Source organism: Phalaenopsis equestris, unplaced genomic scaffold, assembly GCF_001263595.1.
Source record: "Phalaenopsis equestris unplaced genomic scaffold, ASM126359v1 Scaffold000428, whole genome shotgun sequence".
Taxonomy (NCBI): Eukaryota; Viridiplantae; Streptophyta; class Magnoliopsida; order Asparagales; family Orchidaceae; genus Phalaenopsis; species Phalaenopsis equestris.
Window position 1 is genome coordinate 3,074,096 of NW_018164869.1, and position 23,286 is coordinate 3,097,381.

Below are 23,286 nucleotides of genomic sequence, written 5' to 3' on the forward strand. Positions count from 1 at the left end.
GGGCTGGCCGGCGCCGGCGTCGGAGCTGGAGGTTCTGCGGGAGTGCAGCAGATGAATGAAATGGGTCAGCAGCGTGGGGGTGAGATGGATTTGTGGGGGTATGGGAAGTAGGGATTGATGAATTATATGGAGTGCTTGTTTGATTTGAGTTGTGCAGTTGATATTTATTATTGTTTATATGGATTTATTTGTTGTTGGGGAGTGATTTGACTCATATTTTGATTCAAATTTTAAAGTAATATATGTTTTGGTATGTAAATCTTTCTTGTTTGTGAGAGTTTTATGTAAAACGCAAGTCTTAATTGCATTTTGGATCCCATTTGGTTTTTTCATGTCCTTTTTACTAAAATAACTATTTCATTTATTCTTTATAATTTAGGTTGTTGGCGAGTGGAGATGGATGTTATGGGAATCACAATTTGGAGAAAATATTAGGCCCAGAGTTTAGACGTAGAGTTACGCCTGGATTCTAATTAAAATTTGACGTGTATCAAATATATAATAATTATTATATTGTCTAAAAAATAGAGAAATTTGACCTGTATTGATAATTGTGTACAATATGATTGTAGTGAATGTTTTCTTGAGTATAATCATGTTGTGCACTATGACTTTCACATTGAATTATACATTTGGATATTTTCATACTTAGTACACTACAACCATGTTGTACACCATAACTTAGTTGAAAAACTCGATCCTTATTGATTATTGTATACAACATGGTTGTACTCGTGGCTTTTCTTCAATGCAACCATGTTGTACACAATATCTTTTCCATCGAATTGTTTAATTAGATGTTTTTTTCCTTACTACAACATAATTGTACTAATGAAAAACCTCTAGTACGACCATGTTGTGCACCATGATCAGGTTGAGCTTCAGGCTTATCCGCTTTTTAAGCAATGGCATGCACCAAATTTTAATTGGAGTCCAAACGTAAGACAACAAATAATTATAGGAGAATGCGGAGAGATAGAGTGTGCAACATGGTTGTACTGAATTGTGCAAGCATAAACTCCTATTCCTTTTCTGAAAACATTGGACAAATAATCTTATAAATAAACATTTCTACTATTGTCATTTATCTTCTACACATATAATCATCCATCCTCCAAACTACTACATGATCGCAGTAAGCTTCCCTGCTTCACCCACATGGTGATAGATCTCCAACTAATTCTTCTCCATTAAATCTCAAAAACATAAGAGCTAAACTTCTCCATCTTCTCTTCATCCAAAGCTATCCACACATTAATCCCACCTCCCCTCTCCTCCCCTCCACCACCAGCACCAGACAGCAGCAGAACAAACTCCTCCATTCCACCCATCATCACCGGCCCTCCATAGACAGGCTTCCCAAACCCAAAATCCAGCTCATGAAACGAAAGCTTCCACCATGCAGAAACAAAGAAGTTCCCATCCAGTGCACATGGAACACCCTTGAAAACTTCAAGCCAGTCTATAACAGACCTCACATACTCATCATTCACCCTGTCAATGGCCTCCCTCACCAACCCCACCGCAAAGGAGAACTTTTTCTTTCCCAATTCTTCCACCTCAGCGCTTGCAGATGCAGTTATGACTGCATTTCCGATAAATCCATGCGGCAATGGTGGATTCATTTTTGATCTTATGTCCACAGCAAACAGTACTGAAGACAGTTCTGTTGGGTCTGTGAAGACTGCTTTTGTTCTAGCTCTCCATAAATGAGCCACCATTGCTTCAAAACTGGAGCATTTCATTTCAGATTTGGTTTTAAGACTGTTGATCATCTCTGGACTGAATGAGAATAGGCTAAAGTTTGAGTTTTTGGAGAACTGATTTGGTGGTGATGAAACAGATGGTGAGGTGAAGGAGGTGGAAGAAGATTCTGATGGTTTTCTGTACTCTGTGTGCTTAAACTTAATTTGTGGTGGGCTTCTTGCCCTCATGCATGATCTATCTGTGCTGAGCTCATAAGTACTCTGCTGGCCTCCATTTCTGCAGATTGAAGCTAGGCTTGAAAGCATGTCTGCGGCTGATCTGCCATCAAGTATACTGTGATTCACCACAAATCCGATTGAGAAACCTCCACACCTGAATCTTGTAACCTGTGAAATAATACAACCATCTCAGCACCAAGCCCTGTTAACAGGATTTATTCGTTGTGAAAGTGAAAATCCAAGAAAAAAGAAAACGAAAATCAAGAACACGGGAAAATTTATGAGGTTGGACAATTGGTGCCTACATCTTTGGGAGCAGCGCGGCTATTTCACTCTTTCAGAAAAAAAAATCCAATTTCCATGGGATTAAAAATATTATTTATAAAAAAAAATCTTAATGAAATTATAAAAATACCCCTGAACCGCCCCACTCCGCTCGTGAGCTCCGCTCCGCTTTGCCAGTTCTGCTCTAGCATTTATGTCTTATCTTTTATATGAGTCATATCTAACACGTTAGATTTAACAAATCCAGTAAAACATCAAACCCACAAGTTCCATGAACTTAAGAAATTTCAAATTTAAAGTCTGAATTTTAACTTTGATCCAAGTTAAATCTTTATCCTTATCTAATAAATTCAACAAGGGAGTAGATTTAAAAACGCTAAATCCTGCCTGCAGTCAAACACCTCCTTAACATATTTATCATAAAACTAATGATGATGATGATGATTTTGGAAAGCAAATCACCTGAATGCTGAAAATGGGAGTATCAGCAAGATCATGAAACCCCTCTGTTGAAATTATAAGATGCTGAAACGAAGGATTTGGAAATGAGGGGTTTCCCAGTTCCTTCAAGCTAAGGCTTGAGATGGCTCCCACAAAAAGGACACCTTTATTGTTGCAAACCAGTTCCAACCTTGCTTCATCAAAGTTGAACCTGAGCCTCCCAGCCATGAAATAGTAAGGTATCAGAAGCACATCAGATACTGCTTGCTTCACCAGCTCTGTAATACAAGATGCAGTTGCTTCAGCAACTTCAGGGACCTCGTAGAAGAAGATGGTTTTTACTTCAAATGCCACAGTCTGGTCTATGTTTGAGAGATATATTGTTTGTGTGGGCGTTGGATTTGCAGGAGAAACCAGTGTAACCGGCTCTCCTTTCTTCACATTTTCTTCAGTCAAGAGAGCAGTTTCCATGGATGAAGAGAAGCTCAGACTTGTTTTGTTAATTTTATGTTAGAAGATTTCAGTTTGGGAAATATTTATAGGAGACGAAGCATGAAAATGGCAGATCATTTTACAGGAAACAAGTAGTGCGTGACACAACTAGCACCATGCAAATTAGCTTTAGGGGCTAACTTGTTATGGGAAATTACATCCATAGCCACTAAAACATTACTATTTATAAATCTAGCTCCATCTTTCATTCATTCTCAAGTTCTCACTCAAATTTCAAATTTCTAGGTAAAACTCCAACTCTAAAGTGGTTAAGGTAGGTTGAGTTCGACTCATTTGAGTTGAAACATTTAGTACTCGAGCCAGGTTTAGATCAAATAGTTTCGGGTTGGGTCAAATCTAATCCGTAAACTCAATTTGACAACCCACCTGACTAGATTCAAGACGCATTTTATGCGTTCTTGAGCCATTTGACGTGCAAGTGCATTTTTTTTTATAAAATAAAGTAGCTTCATGGATGAAAGAGCATGAGCTGAGTGGGTTGAGGTAGAGAAAACATGTAAAGAGAGTGAACATAGGTGTAGTTGGCTCTAAATATGTTGAAGTTAACAATTTTTAAGAGTCAATTACACATAAATACCACCCAATTCCTATGTATTTACATCTCTAACGCTAAATTTTATTCTTTATTTCCAATGTGGGACAAAAGGATTCCATGAAAACTGCATTAAACCTAGCAAGCTCTACCTCTTTTTGCGTTTTTCTATTTTATTTTATTTTTTTAGTATATTGTATTAAATAAAAGTACTATAATTCTGAAAATTTAGAGCTAATTTAATTAATTTAATGTTAATATTATAATATTATAAAAATTATTTTAATTTTAATTCTATTTTTAATCTCATTTTAATTAAATTAAATTTTATTTTTAATTATAATTTATCTTGAATTTTAATTTAGTTTTGAGCATTAATAGAACATCTTTATGATCTTGTTCATGAAAAATATTTTTCTTCAATTGATTTTATTTAAGTTTTTAATTATTTTAGCCGACATTATAAGAACTAATATAGTTTTAATTAATTATTTTATTATATTTTATTTAATTAATATATTAATTATAATTTATTTTGGGATATATGATTATTAAATAGTATTATGAATATAAATATGTACACATATCCATTTAATAAAGTTCATAAGTCTTTTAAGTATATTGAGTTTAAAAAATAGTACATATTAATATAATTTTCTTTCTTCGTTTACAACTGTAGCCATATTTGTTTGTACGGACTTCTGATATAGTTCTACGTGTCGCGGAGTTTATTGTTGAGTTATTTTTAAATTATTTTTGAGTTATTTTTAATAATCATAAAATAATTCAGAAATAATTCCTGATTTTTATTTTTGAGTTATTTCTTATTAATTTCAGAATTATTGAGAATAAAATGAGCTCCTAACCTAAACCCATGGCCGACGTGAACCAGTAATCGGATGGAAGAGAGATGGCAGTGGGTGTGGGAAGATTGGTTGCCGGTGAATGGGTGAGGGAGAAACTCTACCGCCTCATCTCACCTCTAACAGCTCCGGCTAGTAGGGCTTTTCCCCGCGCCGCAGCTTGCTCGGCTCCCTTCTGCACCGACGCTGAAGCTGCTCTGAGCTCTCGGGTCAAGATCTTTGATCGTGATCTCAAGCGCAAACAGGCCTGTTCTCTCTATCTCTCTATCTATTTCTCTGCTTTTGTTTTATTTGTCTGATTGGTTTGATCTTTGGATTTTCAGAGGGATAGAGCTGCGTGGGTGATGGGAGGAAGGAACGATTTCGTGGACTCGGTAGCTGAAAACCTTCTTGATCGACTGCAGGTAATTTGATTTCACTCAAATTATGCAACTTTTTTTTATCAGTGTGTTTAATCCACTGGAGTATGCAGTTTAGTAATGTAGGCGCTTCATCTGCAAAGGGAGAAGAAATTACAGCATTTATTAGTCATTTTGTGATATAGTTGTGCATTCCTTCTCTTGAATACAATGCAGTTCATCTGCAAACTGTGGACAGTTTACTTGGTTTTGGCATGCATGCATCTCTACTGACTGACCCTAAGTTCTTGAAGAGAAACCCATTTTGGTTTTGTCAAAAATAATTCAACCATGTGAATTAATCTTCACCTTCTGAGCAATTTTGAAAGATTCCAGTTTCACAGAGAGAGTTTTTTGACACCATTTTACTTGACAGGATTGTAAAAATACATTTTCAACTGCGCTATGCTTGGGGGGTTCTTCAGAGGCCATCAGACGCCTCATACGAGGGCGTGGTGAGTTCTTTTCTATGTGCTATTTAGGTTAATTTCTAGTATCTAAAATGTTACAGTTTGTTGCTTTCACAATTCTTTGCTAGGCTCTTTAATTATTTGTGAAGCTTCCATTGTTCTAAATTTGCTGCTCCTTCTTGATAGGAAATATACCAAACAATTCCCAAACTTTACCGGGCTTACGATTGATTAGAGACTGAACCACACTGCGGAATAAGAGAATCACATCAATTCGAGAAAACCGGAACAAAAAATTGAACATAAAACACAATCAAAGCAATAAAAAAATCACACAAGAATTTCACATGGAAAAACCCATGAAAGGAAAAAAACCACATCGCCACATCGCCACCAAGAAATTCACTATGAAAAATTCAAATAGTTTTTACAAGAACTCACACCAGTTTTTTCTCTACACACAAAGTAACTTACAAGAAACGCTCCACAATCTTTCTTCTCTGATTCGACGCGAAAAACACACACTGGGATTCCATAAATTCTTCTCTCATTCACCAGGAACTTGTTAAAGACCACCACAGGAAGACCTACACCCAGTACACATTATGCCACTCTAAATTTTGTTCTTAGAATCAAAAAATTGTGCGCAAAAGCACCCGGACTGGGCACAAAAGCACCCGTCTCTCGGGTAAGAAGAGATCGCGCCAACATAATTGGGCGCTTGGGCGTCCAAGGTGGGCGGGAAGGCCCCCCTTCTCTGTTTGCACCCACTTTGATGCCCAAAGGGGGCACAAAAACGCCCCTCTCTCGGTTTAGAATAACCTAGGTGCTTCGGCTCCACAAACACCAGACTTCTTTCCCAAATCATACTTATATCAAGTAACAACTACTGATTGAAATAGGACTTCTCTACTTTCATACAATAACAATAACATATTGTCGTTCAGCCTTATTCATTAATTGAATCACTGCAATAGTTTTTCTTTGTGACCTAATTTTTCTTATTTCAATGCAAAGCATTCCTGTATTAATATGCATTATTATGGTTATATAATTCCTGGTAGAAGGTTTGACAAGAAGGAAACTTAGAATAGGGAATTCAATTCTGAAATTTCTACTTGTTTACAGGTGGTATTGAAAAACTGATCATGATGGACATGTCCTTTGACATGATTAAGTATTTAAAGGATACAGAACAAAATAATGCTGAGAATAACTTTGAGACATTATATGTGGTTGGAGATGAAGAGTTCCTTCCCATTAAAGAGAAGTATGACAGTTTTATGTCTTTATAGATAGTTTGCTACAAATTTCATATTCCTATTCATTTTTTTGCTTGCAGCTCCTTAGAATTGGTGGTCAGTTGTCTCGGACTTCATTGGACAAATGATCTTCCAGGGGCCATGATACAGGTTGGTCCTTCCAGTCACCGTTAATTTTTCTTTTTCTCTTCTTTGGGAACATTAATTTAAAATTCTACTGAAACTGAATTTGCTTCCATTTTTTTCAGTGTCGTTTGGCGCTAAAGCCTGATGGTCTATTTCTTGCAGCTATTCTTGGTGGAGAAACTTTGAAGTTGGTAGATTTTATGAATTGAGAAGTTATGTGTTTGTTGAGCTTGTACAGATTCTGGTTTGATCTCATTTATTTTACTTACCAATTGGGATATCTTGAATAGAGAGCTTAGAATGGCATGCACTATTGCTCAGTTGGAGCGTGAGGGAGGCATCAGCCCTCGAATGTCACCTCTGGCACAAGTATGCCTCGGTAAATAATACTGAATTTTTTGAAGCCATATTGTGGTTTCTGGGGTTTGCACTCTGCGGGTATCATCTTTTATTTGCATTTAAGAGTTGAATTGTTCGTGTCTTCTGAAAATAGAGAGTTTTTTTCAATTTGTATATCTATTTTCCTATTTGATAATAAGCATTAAAAAATGCTTTCATTGACATGACATAACCCTGTTCTTGGCTCGATTGTATGTACAACATCCATCATTATTTATTAGCCTAATACCTAACTAGTTCTAATAAGCTTTTAAATCCTTCCTGGCAAGCTGCATGTGCCATCAGTTTCACTATTCTTAAGCGCAGTAATACTTTTTTGTACTTATTTTCATAACTCTATGTGTCCACCGTTAATGAAGAACTCTGATATGGGGAAAACAGAAACAATTTAACTATTTAAATCAATTTCTTTTTTTGCGTATCTTTTTGAATTCTTTGATGCATGTGCAAGGTGGCTAGAATTACGGTAATGTTGCTTTGCAGATGCTCTTGTAGTTTTTCAGTTTTTGCCGAAAGTTTTGTGTAGTTTTATGCACGGTCACATTGGCTTTGCTAGATATACTTAATAATAGCGCAAAAGCTCATACCAGCACAATTGCACTTAAAACCATTGGAGCATCACAACCATTCATACACTAGTACTTCTAATGGACTCAAACATATACAACTTACTGTAATAGCTGGAGTGATACATGAAAAAGACTATGTTTTACCCAGCTATGTCCATGGACTCTTTCTCCACTTTCCAACAAACTAGCACTTAAAATTCCCTTTGTTCATTTTTTAAATTATTTGTATAGAAACTGATCTTAATCTATTAGATTTAAATAAAAATATGATACTCAATATGATGCAATGGAGAAAAAGGATTCATGTAGCTGACCCCACTTAGTGGGATAAAGGCTTGTTGCTATTGCTGTATGTCTCTACCCACAAAGGCCATAGATGCTACAACCCCCCTCACCAACAAATAAATACCTCTCATTGTGCCCATTTTAACGCAGTTTCTGGTCTGTCTGCCCCTCTAGCTCATTCCCAGCTGCTCCTCAATCTGCTAAAACACCACACCTGCTTTTCTTTGCTCCACATCCTCACGAGACATGCTTCTCAATGCAGCAGAATTCGATCCATCTTCACCACATTACCACTCGCTAAAAAACTGACAATCTTAGATCCAAACAAATGTTTAAGCTCAATCATGCATGCCTTCCTACCACCGACCCTACCTGCTAAACCATAGCAACCGAAAAGATGCCAATTGGAGAAAAGTCATATCCGAGGAGTTCAACACGGTACAATCTCAAGGCACTTGATCTCAGTTCACTTTTCTCCTCACTACTATATTCATAGTAGCAAGTGGACATTCAAAATCAAGCCTCATGTAACAGTACCACTGTCCATCACAAAGTTTGTTTGGTTCCCCAATGTTACAATCAAGTTTACATCCTTGATTACACTGAGATATTTAGTCCTGTAATCAAAATGCTGACAGTTAGAATCATACGCACCATTGCACTGCAACGTCAATCACCAATTACTCAATTAGGTGGCTGAATTGTGTTTCTGGGCGGTTCATTAAGTGAAACCTTTTACATGACTCAATTGTTAGGCTTCAATGACCCACAACGGCCAAATCATGTATTTCTCAAAGAGGCAATCTATAGCCTCAAGCAAGCCCAGTGACAATGGTTTATCACCCTCTCTGGCCATCTCCAACTCTTGGCTTCCAATTCACTTCAACTCATCCTTCTCTACTACCCTGCAATCATAACAATGCCCTCATATTCATCCTCATCTGTTAACGAGATTCTGTTCATTGACAATAACTCAACCATAATCTTTGAACTGCTTGACAACCTTCACTGGAAGTTCTTGTCAATCAAACTAACAATTCCCAAGAAATCTTAACTAAAGCTGACATGACATTTGTAAACCTATCACTACTCTAATCTCTACAAAACCTCCAGTCATAGAGCATTCCACAAAAGATCTCACCCAGAACATAACAGAATTTTGGTATTTTCACTGTTGTGCTTGACTATTAATGAGGTTGGGTTTTGCCTTCGGTCAACAAGCTATACAAAACATGCTCAAACCACCCAATCTACATTATAAAATGTCAAGCAGCAACTCTGCTATGTTCGAGGACCTATAGACTTCGGCCTCCTTATAATCCATGGCAATCTCACCTTTCTAGACTACTTTGACACTAACTCGGTTGGCGACACCGATAATCACAAATCAACAACAGATACTGCGCCTTTGTTGGTCATACCCTTATCTCAGTGGATTGCTCTTCCGTTGAAGCTGAATTTTGTGCTTTTGCCACCATTGCAACCAACCTCATGGCTTTATTGTGTATTTTAGGAGTTTGGTGCTCCCCTATGGCAACTTAAAACTCTTTATTATGATGACATCTCACCTTAGCTTTAGCAACTAATCCTTTTTTTCATGACAGAACAAACAAATTGAGATAGATGGTCACTTTATCCATGATTGCATTTAAGCCCAGCTCATCTCTACATCATGTGCTCGCTCAGGATCAAATTTTAGACAACTTTACCAATCTGTTACCCGCATCACTCTTTAACAATTTTGAGGCAATCGGACTATCCTCCCAAAATCACCTTGTGGGGAGATAATAACTGCCCAAATTTTACTCTGCTCTGCCACTAACTCAACCCAGTACAATTGCAGTCATGAACACTCATAAGCTATTGGAGCATCATAGCCATTCATGGACTACTAATTGTAATTGACTAAAATACATCTATAACTCATTGTAATAGCTGCTAGATGAAATGGATGAAATGCTTTACCTAACTGTTCTTTCTTCCTGTGTTTATTATCTCTCTTGCTGAAGCAATTCCACAATGCTATCTAATGATGGATAAAAGACTTTCTTAGGTGAATTTTGTAACCAACAGATTCTAACAGCATTCTAAGTTGTGTTTTCAGGTTCGGGATGCAGGAAATCTTCTCACAAGGGCAGGTTTCGCTCTTCCTGGGGTTGATGTTGAGGAATATACTGTCAGATATGATAGTGGTCTGATTCTTCATAGAATAATCTTGTTGGATTTGGTTTTGTTATTTGCAGTATACTCGGGAAATTACCAGGCTCTTTTAATGAGCATCTTCTTGCCAATTTTGTTAGGAATACTATAGGCTTTTGGTTAAATTTTAAATCAAGCGGCATATTCATAATTTTTTGCATCAGCAAATGTCAAATCGATTTGATATGGCCAATTGATACTCAGGTGTATCGTACTTATGATTTGATTTGGAACAAAAAAAATTAATAATAATAAATTAAAAATTATTTTAAGAAAAGATTAAATCACAAAGCAGTCCCCTAATTATTTATGTGCAACCAATTCCATCTTAGAGTATCACAATAATCTAATTGTCTCCCTTTACTTTGTAAAATTGATACAAAAGGGATCCCTCGTGTAGGATTTGTGATACAAAATTGATATCATTTTAGTCCCTTGAATGCACAAACATGATCCCAATGTAGTTCCCAGTGTTATTATGTGGAGTATGATTGTGTTGAACAATTGTAATCTCAGAGCCCTCAATTTCACCAATCAAGCTTGACGGTGAGTTTGTCGAGTGGTACGAGGGGTTGTGCTCCCCTATAATTTTTTTTTTTTCATGCATAGCACCTTGACGCTGTATTTGCAGTGCGCCAGTGCTGAGACTAGTAGCACGTTGAGTCCAGTTTTAGAAGCCGAGAGCATGACACTGCAGCTCCCCATCGCCCATTGGAGCACCACATTGTCGCGCTTTGGCTCCCATAACCGATTTTTTATAATTATTTAGTTATTGTGTCAGTTTTGTTGATTGGGTTGTGTTGGATTTTGAATTTTCTTGTGCAAAGGAGAAGAGATGAGTGTCATGTAGTGTTTCAAAGTGTGAAAAGGCTTTGAGTGTGGTATAATTTGAACAATTCTCCTCATTTTCCTCATAGTGGATTTTTTGGTGTGTGTGGCTCTATGGGTTTTTTCTATTCTCGGGTTTTTTCACATTAAATCTTGTGTTTTTTTATGTTTTTTTCGTTTTGTTTTGTGCGCTTCTGTTAGAAGTTTTGTTTCAGATCTCTTAAATTAGTTTCCACAATTTGCATCTCCCAACACCCAGGGTTCACTTTGAGTCAATTTTATACAGTAGAGGAACTAAATTTGAAGAAATATGATATTCTTGGACTAAATTGGCCACATTCGAAAAATTGAGGGATTTTTTTTTTTTGAAAATGCTGTAGAAGAATTTTGGTGATTTTGAAAAAGTAAATGCAAAGAATCATTTAGGCGGCCTTTTTCCCAATTTAAATTCTACAACAAGTAAATGAAATTTATTGTGGCTATATTCAGCATGTTCTTCAATTATTTCCTCTTTCTTGATATAGCTTCTTTTTTGTTTGATATAGCTTTGGAGCTAATTGAACACTTGCGCTCAATGGCCGAGACTAATGCACTCCTGCAGAGAAGTAAAGTGAGTCTCTGTTGTCTTTGCAAAAATATTAACAAACGCATGTCTTTGCTCTTATTTTTGGTCCATTTGCTGTTTTTTGTTTTTTTAGGTGGTATTTGATAGCGTATTATTTATAAGATTTAACCACAGCCAAACACCAAAAAAAAAATTAAATTAAATCCAACATTTTGTCTCTCTCTTCCTGTATTTCGTCATTTTTACGACGTAAATCTGATTGCGAGCTGGATTTATTATGTTGTCGCTTGCGAGCTCAAATCAGGATTTATCAAATTTGATAAATCCTATTTAACGTAAAACTAAGTTACAATGAAACACCTCCTTAATCTTCTATTTTGTTTATTAGTATTAAAAAAATTAAGCTCTTCTGATTCTTTAGATTCTGAAGAGGGAGACTGCTTTGGCAACTGCTGCAGTTTATGACTCGATGTTTGCAGCAGAGGATGGAAAAGTTCCAGCAACCTTTCAGGTAACGAACATTAAAAATTTTCTGAACACAAAGTCTATTCCCCCTGTGAATTACTCAAGCTGAAATTTAGCTTAAAAATAGGATTGGAGGAAGCAATATGATTTTGGGGCGTTTGCAATTTGCATACATCCCACTCAATTCTTATATATTTACATATTCAAATCATAACCTTCACATCACAGATGTCATCATCATTATCTTTTTAAAAATGAAATGCGTCTTTTCATGCACAAGTTTATGACACCAGGATGTGATAAATGTAAATATCAAACTTTGGGTGCTAGATATGCAAATATGTAAGATATGTGTGATGTGTATGTAAATTTCCCCAGAATTTTCATTCAGAAAACTATTGCGTAATGTGGCTAAATCCTGAGTAAATACTGAAACCAAATTAGCCAAAAACGCTTTTCTAATGATGATTATATGGTTTTCTTCATGAAGGTTATATACATGACTGGGTGGAAAGAGCATCCTTCTCAGCAGAAGGCAAAGGCAAGAGGCTCAGCAACAATCTCATTCGAAGATATTCAGAAGCATTTTGGTAGCAGCGAAAATAGTTGAGATAAGCAATGACTTCTCATTCTGGTGCTGAAATTGTGTGTACTGCTATATTAATTGTTTTGATTATTGTTAAATAATTTGATTAAGGGATAATTACATATAGACCACCCGAAGTATTTTTTTGAACTATGGAATTGTTGTATTTACCTGTGCCACGACCAAACCATTGAGAATTTGATAAAAATGAAAAATATGGGCTGTGGTTTTACCATGAGAATCAAGTTTATTGTAAAAGAAATGCAAGAGTTTTAAAAATTCTAGTATTTGGTCACATGAATTCAAAATACCGTATAAATTTTGAATGTGTTTTAAATTTGACTTCATTTTTTAATTTCAATATATTTGGAATTCATTAGATTTGGACAAATTTAAATACATCGCTTCCTTGAAGTGTTGTCTGTCGTCGTTGCCTTGCCTGCCTGTCATCCACCACTGACAACCTCAATGTGCTCCTAATCATCATTGCTTCCCTGTCTGCCTGTCTTCAATTGCTATTACTGGCCTCCTCCACTTGCCAATAACCACTGCCGACACCCCAGCCTCATTTGGTTGTGACCACCTCACCCATTGGCCACCCGACTGAGCATCGCTCACCATTGTCTGCAGCCATCGTCACAGGCTCCAACTGATAGTGGTCATATATGCATTGATTTCAATTTCCTTCAAATCAAACACAAAAAAATTAACTCTTACATAATTTTTACACCGTCAAACCAAACAGCCCCTGACCAACATAAATCACTACATAATAATACATCATCAAACAAAGCATGCGGTATATGAAGGCGCTATTTGACGTTACTTGAAACAAGTTGGTACCCTTAAGAATCTTGAAGAGATTTTGATTAGAAGTATAATAGATTGTAATCTCTAATTTGTATTTTTAGTAAAATAATTATCTCATGCTAAGTGCAGCGCTGGTGTGGTCATAAATTTGCATCATATGCGACCTCCTGCAAATGGCATGTAAGATGCACAATAATATATCTTCGATCTCTTATTGATGCAAAACTCTAGTAGCGGGTTACATCTCAATTGTTCCATGTTGGAAGATCAAAATAGAATTATACATAAAAGAATCTTAAGAAAAGAAACTGGTTCCTAATCCCAAAGCTACTCCACAAGAATCTGACAGATGCAATGTGTATAATCTATTAAAAAAGTCTGAAGAAAAATTATTGTTGTCATTAAATAGCTACATTTCTGATAAGACTCACTTACAAAGAACATTTACATTGGTGCAGATAAGATCCTTGAGGGCTAGAGTTCTAGTTCATACCAGGGAAGAAATGACATCAGGCAGGTTCATGCTAATAGTGCTTCTTGGACTTGACCTTATCGAGACGAGCTTTTCGTACGGCCTGTTGGATTTGTCTCTCATGCTCTTTCAGCAATTCTTCCATATTCCCACCTTTGGGCATCAATGGGCCTGAGTATTGGATTTTTTTGTTTTTACCACCATAACCCTGAATTAAATAAAGCATAAATTACTACGAAGATACATTATATAAAAATAATAAACAAAAGAAACAATTGATTGTAATTCTGAAGTTAATGTAGATCAAATGGGGGCAATTAATGAAAAGGACTAGAACAAATTTCTGTTGTTACAGAGGCTGTTTTTTTTCTTATAAAAATGATAAACATTGCTCGAGAACATAAAATGAGATTAAATTATTAGTAAATGCTCTGAAATTATTTCTATTAGTTGATGCTGAACTATTCGCAACTATAATTTTATCAAAGCAATCAGTACTGAATGCTCAAGAAACAAAGCTAACACAAATATTCTTTCTCCTCCTATACTCAATAATTTTAATAAAGGTTTATGCCGTGTTTTCACTTTTTCCCATGCTAATTTCATGTTAAGCTGAAATTTATATTCGAGGAAAAAAATCAACAATAGTTATGAATACGCAAACTCTTCATTTTGTGACATCTTCAGTTTGGTTTCTTGTTTGAAATGCCAGATTAAATTTTTCTCTATCTAATTTGGGTGTGATTGGACTTAGTTGTCTGGTTAAGCTATGGTGGTGTTCTCAAAACATGTACAAGGTTGACAACAACAATTTCTAATAATACCTTCAACTAGCATTCATCAGAACTTAAGAACCTGCAAATAAAGGAAAGATCACAGATAAATTCTTACTACTGTAGTTTCTAGGCTTCCATTCATCGCATCTCGCTTTTGAGTAGAGGAAGTTCTAACAAGCTCACGTCGCCTCTCATTTGGTTTCAAACTACCACTTGTATTGGCGAACTCCATGCCACTACTTGAAGGTATGCATGATTTCTGTGATCTCAACTGAGCACCAATTGGTACTCTAACCGTACTCGATGCACGGTTAATCATCCTCACATCATCCTTCTTAATCCAAGAGGATCCAAATGCACTTTGGTACATTGAGGAATTTGGGTTAGGTAAGCCATTTTGAGCTTCAGGAAGATCAATGGGAAACCCCAACCCAGCTTCTTCAGGAGGATTGTACTTATCGCTTGCGCTTTTGGTATTTGGTTGGCCTTGCCATCTCTGCAGCATCCATATAGAAGATGGAGTTAGTTAGGTTTGAAGATGTGAAAAGAGAAAAGCATGCACTTTGGCATCATAAATTAAAATTTCAACAATAAATTACTTTATTATCAATGTTAAGGGTAAAAAAATTTCTCTTGGAGCTAATCTTCAAGCAATGCGATAGAAAGCCAATCTTTACAATTTTTTTGGGTATACCAGAAAAATAATAGTGGCAGAAGCCATGAAGTCTTTCTTAGTACCTGCCCGGGAATAGTCTTTTGGTCTGCTGCACCTTTCTTCTCAGATTTTGATGCCTCAATATTGCGAGCTGCAGCCTTTCGCCTATCAAAAATGTGTATTCCAGATGTATTAATTAACTATAAAAGGAAGTGCTTTTATTTGAATAAGATAAATCCTTGGCATATTATTCCGACTTTTTTTTAGTTTATTTTGAAGTTTCACAAAATATTTACCTTCTAAGCTCCTCATCTCGAAGCTTAGCATCGTACTCCTTGCTTGGTGGATATGTAGGCAAGCTCGAAGGATGACATGCAAAAGGCTTTGTTGTGAAAAACTGAAATAGTACAACTCTAGTATTAGGGACTTCAACTTGCTAATATATTATCCATATTACGTAATAATGCTCATTTAAAATTTTTGCTTGAAAGCATATGGAATATATACACATAAAATATTGATCATACAATCACATAGATAGACTATAGGTACAAATAATACTGACAAATGGACTTCAAGTTATACGAAAAGAGGGTATTAAAGCTAAGGCAAATTTATCTTCGAAAGCATATTGTTGAATTAAGTGTTTTAAATATAACTTGATTAATCATATTGATAACTGCACTAACGCAAAGCTAATTGAACAATTTGAGACACATAAAAGTCAAAGGACACGAAAAGGAGCACTTGATAGAACTAAACACACCTCGCTTTGAAGGGCAGATGATGCAGTTCCTCGATCCTCTGGTTGAATAGCAAGAAGAGTATTGATAAGAGCCAGAGTTGAAGGAGGGCAATCCCTGAATGTCTCACCAATTCGGCGAGGGTATTTTTGCTGAGGTTTGAAAATAGTAGCATGGGGTACCTTTGGTTTTCTCCAATACTCTTCTGGAGGGGATCCACAGAGTTTGAAAATTTTATGCAATTGTTCAACCTATAAGAGAATAAAGAAAACCCATAATGCAGTTTTTATTAAAGCAAGTAGCTTCGTGCGCAAAAAAAATTGCTATGGAATGGTTAAAATAAGAATTTATATGTGGATTATGTGGCAAAATGAATAAGAAAGTAATTACCAACATGGATACAAGCAATTTAAAGCAAAATCTTCATAAAATGTCCATCATTTTGCAAGGTGAAAATAGTATTTACAGATCTACAACAGCGAATTTAGCTAAAAACACTTGGACAAAGTGAACTTCATTGTGTATGGTTTACCTTGTTAGCACTTCACACCCTTACACTTTAAAAAAACATATTAAGCCTTTTGCAGTTTAGGTTGGATGTAATATTCACAATTCATCCCTCGAGACATTGACTTGAGTAATATGTCCAGTTATTCAATCATAGTGGAGCTAAGTGTGTTTTTTTTTTTTAGTTCAATGAGGAGCAGTGCAAATGAGGTAAAACATAGCCCAGTGAAATACATTTTGCCCCAAAAGTTTATTCACATAATTCCTTGTAGGTCACTGGATAGAACCAACATTCAAAGAGAAGTCATACCTCAGTTCTTCCAGGCATGATAGGCTTTCCTGCAAGCAATTCTGCAAGGATGCAGCCACTACTCCATAGATCAACAGCAACACCATACTCAGTGGCACCCAATAAGAGCTCAGGAGGCCGATACCATAAAGTCACAACACGACTTGTAAATGATTGTCTTTGGCCAGGGTTGAAAATTGTCGCCAGGCCAAAGTCTGCTATTTTTAGGATGCCATCATTGTCAATTAAAAGGTTAGAGCCTTTTATATCTCGATGTAAAATTCCATGACTATGGCAGTATTGAAGCCCTTGAAATAGTTGTTGCATGTAGCATTTAATCTAAAACACATGGAAAGGTGAAGTAAAATAAGAATAGCTTAAACAAAGAAACAATGTGTAAAAGTTCTAATGGGGCCGAAACCGATTCATATTTGTTAAATATATACCTGTGGCTCGGTGAACTTGATGCCAGGCATTGCGGCAAGTCCAGCAAGATCATGATCCATATATTCAAATACAAGGTATAAGTTGCATGACAGTTTTGATGTAATTATCCCCTCAAGCTTTACAACATTAGGGTGACTGAGTTTACGTAAAATATGAATTTCCCTTGCCATGAAACGAACACTCTCTGGATCCATATTAACAAAACGAACTTTCTTGAGAGCAACTATTTTTCTAGTTTGAAGGTCTCGGGCTTTATACACGCTGCTGTAAGTTCCTTGTCCAATCTTCAAAGAATAATGATAGCAAAGAGAATAACAATCAGGGAACATATCCAACATAAAGAAGCTAGTTTCATGTCTCAACCAACCAGCTTACTAGAATATCATAAAAAGTATAAGTAAGAATCCATTAAGAAAACATGATGGGATTTAAAAGTTGAAAAAAGTGAGTAAATTCATGCCATCAAAAGAATTCAATAGTCTTTTTGCTTACAAATTTATAAATCAATTTAACTTTTCTTTTTTACTCAGTAGTTGCTTCTAGGTAAGATTAAGCGATTAAAATAAAGAAGTACCATTGAAGTAATATGAGATAACAAATATATCATGAAAACTTAGAGATACATTTTACAAAATTACATTTAGACTACGTTGTAGATAAATGCTCTCTGGTAAATGGACACTAAGAAACCTAGTTGAGCATGACAACAATAAAAATGTCGAGATAAATATATGGTAAATTTTGGTACTATAAGCTGAAAAATGATCATTCAACACAAACGATGAAAGTAGCACCAATTAAAGATAAGACACGCATAATGAAGTATAGAAGATAAATCATTGAAACTAGTAGACAAATTTAATGTCGAGAAACCAGGGAAGAAGATACGTAGATTGAAGAGAATATGAAAAGGAACACTGCAAAATTATGCCTATAAATTGTTTCGATACTAATCAAACGCTCACTAGAAAAAGAAAAAAAAATAAGGATTCATAAGGTTGATCACAGATAGTTGATAAGAATAATTTTAAATTGTCTCACTTTCAAATTATTGTTGGTCCTGGAAGAAATTTGAAGTCAGGAGTAGAAATGGTACTAAGAAATACTTCCTCGTATTCTTTATTGCCCCCATGCAGCGAACACAAAGAATGTAATGCCATGTCTCTTAAAAACTAACTATTTAAAATGTAATTCATGCCAGAATACACATAAAAAATCAAAGAAGATGAAATCGTCATTGCATCCAAGCAGAGACCAATTAATGGTATGGAAGAAACATCTCAAGTTCTATACTGACAAAAAAGCTGGTTGAAACTCATCATGAACAATCAAAGAAGACAAATATAGCATAGAAGAACAGCAAACCTTATTTAATTTCTCAAATGAATCCGCTCTTCGAGGCAGCCAACCATTCACTGCTTCTGGTGCAACATTGGTGAGCCATGCAGGCCAACCCGCAGCCACATGCTCACCAGAAAAACCAATCGGCACATCAAAGATCCCTGAATTCGAGCGACCACTGCTCTCTGCAACCAAATTATTCGATTGGAGGTTTTCCCCATCAACTCTGACATCAACAGTCCTACTTCTCTGGTGCACAACAGACATTCCTGTTCTATCCGAAGTGGCCACAATACTACTGTTCTCACCTCCATTAGACTGTCTAGGCAAAGAGGGCACCTTCTCTTGTGGCTTAGCTGCAGGTCTTGTGCTGACCCCAATGCTTCCAGCAGCTGCAGCTTCAGCTTCAGTCGATAAAGCAGCATTCTCCTTCTTCGAAGGAGTAACAAGCCGTTTTAAGGATTTTCTTGCGCCCTGGATTAAATCCACAACAGTTTCCTCTGCTTCGATTTCTTTTGAACAAATACAGCCCATGGGAAAGAATTAAACTGCCAATCTTTTCCCCAAAATACAAAGCCAGGCTGTAGATGTAAAAAGGAGATGCATCAAGCCTACTTGCACAATATTCTTCAAAAGGTTCAAATCCAGAGGCGAACCTGAGGTTTCCCAGCTTCAGACCTTCATGAACAAAAAATCCCTTCTTCTTCAAAAACAAAGTTTTCTTATCTAAAGTGAAATCTCAAAACTTCGGGGGTGTTTGGTAGGCCAATTTAGGGTGGATTTACGTCCGGATTTAATGTAAATCCACCAAACATCATTTTTCCTCCGTAAAATGCGTCCGTCCACTTAAGGGGCTGTTTGATAGCTGGTTTTCCAAACGGCAAAATGCACCTCCGTAAATCCCAAAATGACGCCGATTTGCCGTAAATCCGGGATTTAGTAAATACCGTGAATCGGCAGATTTAGTAAATCCGGGACGAGCGAAGACTAAGAATGGCACGAGCACCTCAATGGTTTCTGGAAGGATCAGAAAGATGGGATTTCAGTAGTCTCTGTCAGCCGCGATCCCGTCGTAGACTTCCCAGCTTGCACTAATGGTGACTTAATCGGGAAGATTGGTTCTCGAATACAATGACTTTGAGCGAAACCGGGATGAAGAGGGAGATGCTCAAGTGTTTGGGCGGAAATGGGAACCAAAAAAGCCAGAAAATAAATCCCGGCGGCGATTGACGGAAGACGATCAAAATCTAAATTGGCCCGCTGATTTTCCGTAATGACGACCCCTGCCTGCTGCTTCCCTCGAGTTTGCTCCCGATCTATCAGCTTCCCTATCCCTAAACCCTATGTGCATCTTTTCTCCCTCACCTCTCCCTTCCCCTGCCTCCCCCGCACTCCGATTCCTGACAATGGAAAGTAAAAAGAAGAGGAATGACGTAACGCAAAAAGATTGAAATTAATGCACAATTTAGGAAAAAGCTGTCAATGAAAAGATCTTATCAGACATGAGAACGCGAATCACAATAAAAATCACGGAATGCGAGAGAGGAATATACCCAACGCGGAACCCTAGAATTCCGGGACGCCGGTGCATTTTAACTCCCTTAGGTTTTTTAACAGAGCAGCCGACCCCTCCGCTCACCTGCAGCTATAACAATTCGTTGCGCCCACGATCTTGGAGAAGATATATGAATCAGACCGATATGTGGGGCCGCTACGGAGGCGGGTTATCGGGCAACATCTGGACCGTCCAATCGGATTATAGGTCCAACGTACGTCTGGGATTGGGGTGGCAGTTGAAGCCAGCGGTTAGTAGCTTATAAAGTAGCCCAATATAAAGCGGCATAGACATGCGGCGCATACTACTTATGAACGGATAGTCCGTACAAGTTGTGTTTGATTATTATCAAGGACTATTTTTTATTTTTATTTTTTAATTATAGTGGACTTTAAAGGTGATGATGAAGATAAGTGGTAAATTAAAGTTATAATTGATATCTATAAAAACTACATGATCAAATATAATTCTTGATGCACTTTTTGAATTAATTTTTAAAATTAATTTAAGGAATATTTGAACTAATCATTATTGTTTTTTATTATCATCTTATTGTCGTTAAATCGCCATCACTATAGAAACATAATTCTAAAATAATCACTACCATCATTTAATCTCTGACCATGTTGTCACACTATCGTCAAATATCTACCATTGTTATTGAATCATTATAATCTGGTCACAACCATCATCAGCAAACTACCTTCACTTGGTCACCATCGCCATTGCAATATTGCCATAACTCAATAGTCGTTGTTATCGCCACCATCATTGGTTTATCTCTGTTGATCGTTGCTGCCTCTCTAACACTCTTTGTTGCTCTAAAAAAAATAAAGTCAATGTCTCACACTCACATAATGTTGCCTTCTCCCATTTAAGGGATGGGCAAAATTTTGTAGCTAACATCTATATAGTAGAATCATTTCAATCGAGCAACACCCCATATTTTTTTTTTATTATTATTTTCAAGTTTTCCACATGAAAACTTGATTTCTACTCTTTCAACTCTCTTTTTATCTGTGTTATATATTTGTATAATACTATGATTCTAATATACGCTCTACTGCCACATATTTTTATGCATCAATAATACCTAAGAAGATGCTTGTTTGAGATAATCAACAAGGACTACCCAATAGAATTTGGAGATTTTGACTAAAAATATCAAAATATTACTCCAGAAAACTTAAAAACAAATGCTTATTCATCACGTGAAAAAGAACCCAAAACAAGAGCTTAAAGTTATATGTATACTTGGTTTGATTTGGATTGACCTGGGTTGACTTGGGTTGACCCAGGTTGATTAGGGTTTTGATTTAGTTTAACTTTATTTGACCTAGGTAGATTAGGGTTTGGGTTGGGTTGACCCAGGTTGACTTGGGCTAACCTAGGTAAGTTAGGATTTGAATTGGGTTGACCCAAGTTGACTTAGTTTGACTCGAGTTGGTTAGTGTTGATTTGAATTGACCCTGGTTGACTTGGTTTGACCTAGTAAGTTAGGGAATGATTTGGGTTGACTCGGGTAGGTTAGGGTTTGATTTGGGTTGACAAAGATTTATTCGGGTTAACCAGGGCAGGTTAGGGTTTGATTTGGATTGAACCGAGTTAACTTGGGTTGACCTAAGCATTTTAGGGTTTGGTTTGGGTTGACTTAAGTTAAGCTTAGTAGATTAAGGTTTGGTTTGACTTCACCATGGTAGGTTGGGGTTTGATCTAGGTTGACCCGGATTGACTTGGGTTGACCCGTGCAGGTATTAGTTATGTTAGGCTAGACTTGAGCTAGGTCAGATCTGGGTTGGGTCACGCATGGGTTGGGTCACCCTGGATTAAGTTTAGGTTATGTTAGGCGAGACCTGAGCTAAGTTTGGTCAGGTCTGGATTTGATCAGATATGGATTAGGTTTGGGTTAGGTTAGGCTAGACCTGAGCTAGGTTGTGTCTAGGTTGGACCAGATCCGTATTAGGTCTGGGTTAGGTTAGATTGAGTCACGTATGGGTTGGGTCAGACTTTGGTTAGGTTTTGGGAGTAAGTTAGGTTGAGTCAGGTATGGGTTGGGTCAGACTTGGGTTAGATTTAGGGATTATGTTAGATTGTGTCTGGTCCGGGTTGGGTTAGGTTTAGGGTTTGGGCTAAACCATTTTAGGGATTAGGATTAGTTCAGGTTCGAGTCAACCTGAGTCGAACCCAAACCTAAGTCTAATCTAAGGATATTGAGTTAACCTAACATACTCTCAAACTTAAACATAACTTAATAATATTTAAATAAAGTAAAAAGACTTACAAAGGAGGAGGCTGACCTGACGAGGAGAAGATTCGTTGGAGAGAACAGAAGGAAGACACTTCGACACTGAACCTTGCACTGCTTTATGCCCTATGCACTGCTCTGTGGATTGTACTCTATTGTCTCTTCTGGATGAGGCATGAACAAAAGCCTTTCATGGGCACTGGCGGCTGTCCTGAGCCGTCAACCAAATGGGAAATAGAGCCTGAATTACTCTAACGATTTATGCAACTGTGGAAGGTTGTCGGTTGTTTTGGGCCGTTCAATTTAATGATGGACATGAGGTTGATCTATGGACGAAGGTAATGGATCATGCTTAAACTCAACTCGACTCATTTAGACCCCTAAAGTGAATCCTCTAGCTTGCTTCTTCATGCAACTATGAGCATCTCAAGCTCACACTCTCTCTTGATGATCCATTCCTTGCACCCCTTTGAATTTGTGGTAATGATGACTCCGCCTTAATTATCATTCAAATTTTCTCCTATAAGGCCCAATTCATGTCGCAATTCAGTGGCTTCTTGAGTTCCTATGATAATATTCTCCATTTGACTTCTATGTTTCCTGTTCACATGCTTTGCTCATCGCTCAATCTTATTGATGTCACTCTATATTAAGCTTTTTTGCCATATCACTGTTTTATATTTCTTTTTTTTTTCTTTTTTTTAATTTATAATTTTATTAGTTGAGCCAAATAAAAACAAATCTTTAGATTTTAAATGCAATATATTCAAATAATACCATATTTAGACTACATTT

The 23,286-nt window shown here is 36.8% G+C and overlaps 4 protein-coding genes across 5 annotated transcripts in view; 2 read left to right on the forward strand and 2 right to left on the reverse strand.

Moving 5' to 3' along the window:
• Positions 1 to 111, forward strand: part of LOC110027450 (protein BEARSKIN2-like) — an 11,651-nt gene extending 11,540 nt beyond the window's left edge. Inside the window, exon 4 of the mRNA XM_020728895.1 lies at positions 26 to 111. Coding sequence (XP_020584554.1) covers positions 26 to 111 — 86 coding nt within the window. The remainder of the gene's footprint in view (positions 1 to 25) is intronic.
• A 628-nt stretch (positions 112 to 739) lies between these two features.
• Positions 740 to 3,143, reverse strand: LOC110027513 (omega-hydroxypalmitate O-feruloyl transferase-like). Its single transcript, XM_020728980.1, has 2 exons — positions 2,673 to 3,143; positions 740 to 2,093 (listed from the first exon to the last, which is right to left on the reverse strand). The coding sequence occupies exons 1-2, from the start codon at positions 3,120 to 3,122 to the stop codon at positions 1,191 to 1,193; spliced, it is 1,353 nt and encodes a 450-aa protein (XP_020584639.1). The 5' UTR covers positions 3,123 to 3,143; the 3' UTR covers positions 740 to 1,190.
• Positions 3,144 to 4,552: 1,409 nt separating this feature from the next.
• LOC110027408 (putative methyltransferase At1g22800) lies at positions 4,553 to 13,997 on the forward strand. Of its 2 annotated transcripts, XM_020728824.1 has the most exons (12): positions 4,553 to 4,804; positions 4,883 to 4,963; positions 5,334 to 5,412; positions 6,496 to 6,637; positions 6,710 to 6,779; positions 6,878 to 6,942; positions 7,046 to 7,124; positions 10,113 to 10,200; positions 11,581 to 11,645; positions 12,022 to 12,111; positions 12,556 to 12,670; positions 13,920 to 13,997. In XM_020728824.1, exons 1-12 carry the CDS (start codon positions 4,607 to 4,609, stop codon positions 13,937 to 13,939), a joined length of 1,092 nt encoding a protein of 363 aa, XP_020584483.1. In that variant the 5' UTR covers positions 4,553 to 4,606; the 3' UTR covers positions 13,940 to 13,997. The 2 variants fall into 2 exon arrangements, with proteins under 2 accessions (XP_020584483.1, XP_020584484.1); XM_020728825.1 differs by lacking the exon at positions 10,113 to 10,200 and having other exon boundaries at positions 7,046 to 7,134.
• LOC110027406 (probable serine/threonine-protein kinase At1g54610) lies at positions 13,964 to 20,329 on the reverse strand. The gene is made up of 10 exons (XM_020728821.1): positions 20,245 to 20,329; positions 19,348 to 20,091; positions 18,716 to 19,272; positions 17,350 to 17,634; positions 16,925 to 17,242; positions 16,131 to 16,358; positions 15,661 to 15,761; positions 15,448 to 15,529; positions 14,825 to 15,205; positions 13,964 to 14,141 (listed from the first exon to the last, which is right to left on the reverse strand). Exons 3-10 carry the CDS (start codon positions 19,223 to 19,225, stop codon positions 13,986 to 13,988), a joined length of 2,061 nt encoding a protein of 686 aa, XP_020584480.1. The 5' UTR covers positions 19,226 to 19,272; positions 19,348 to 20,091; positions 20,245 to 20,329; the 3' UTR covers positions 13,964 to 13,985.
• Between the last annotated feature and the right edge of the window lie 2,957 nt (positions 20,330 to 23,286).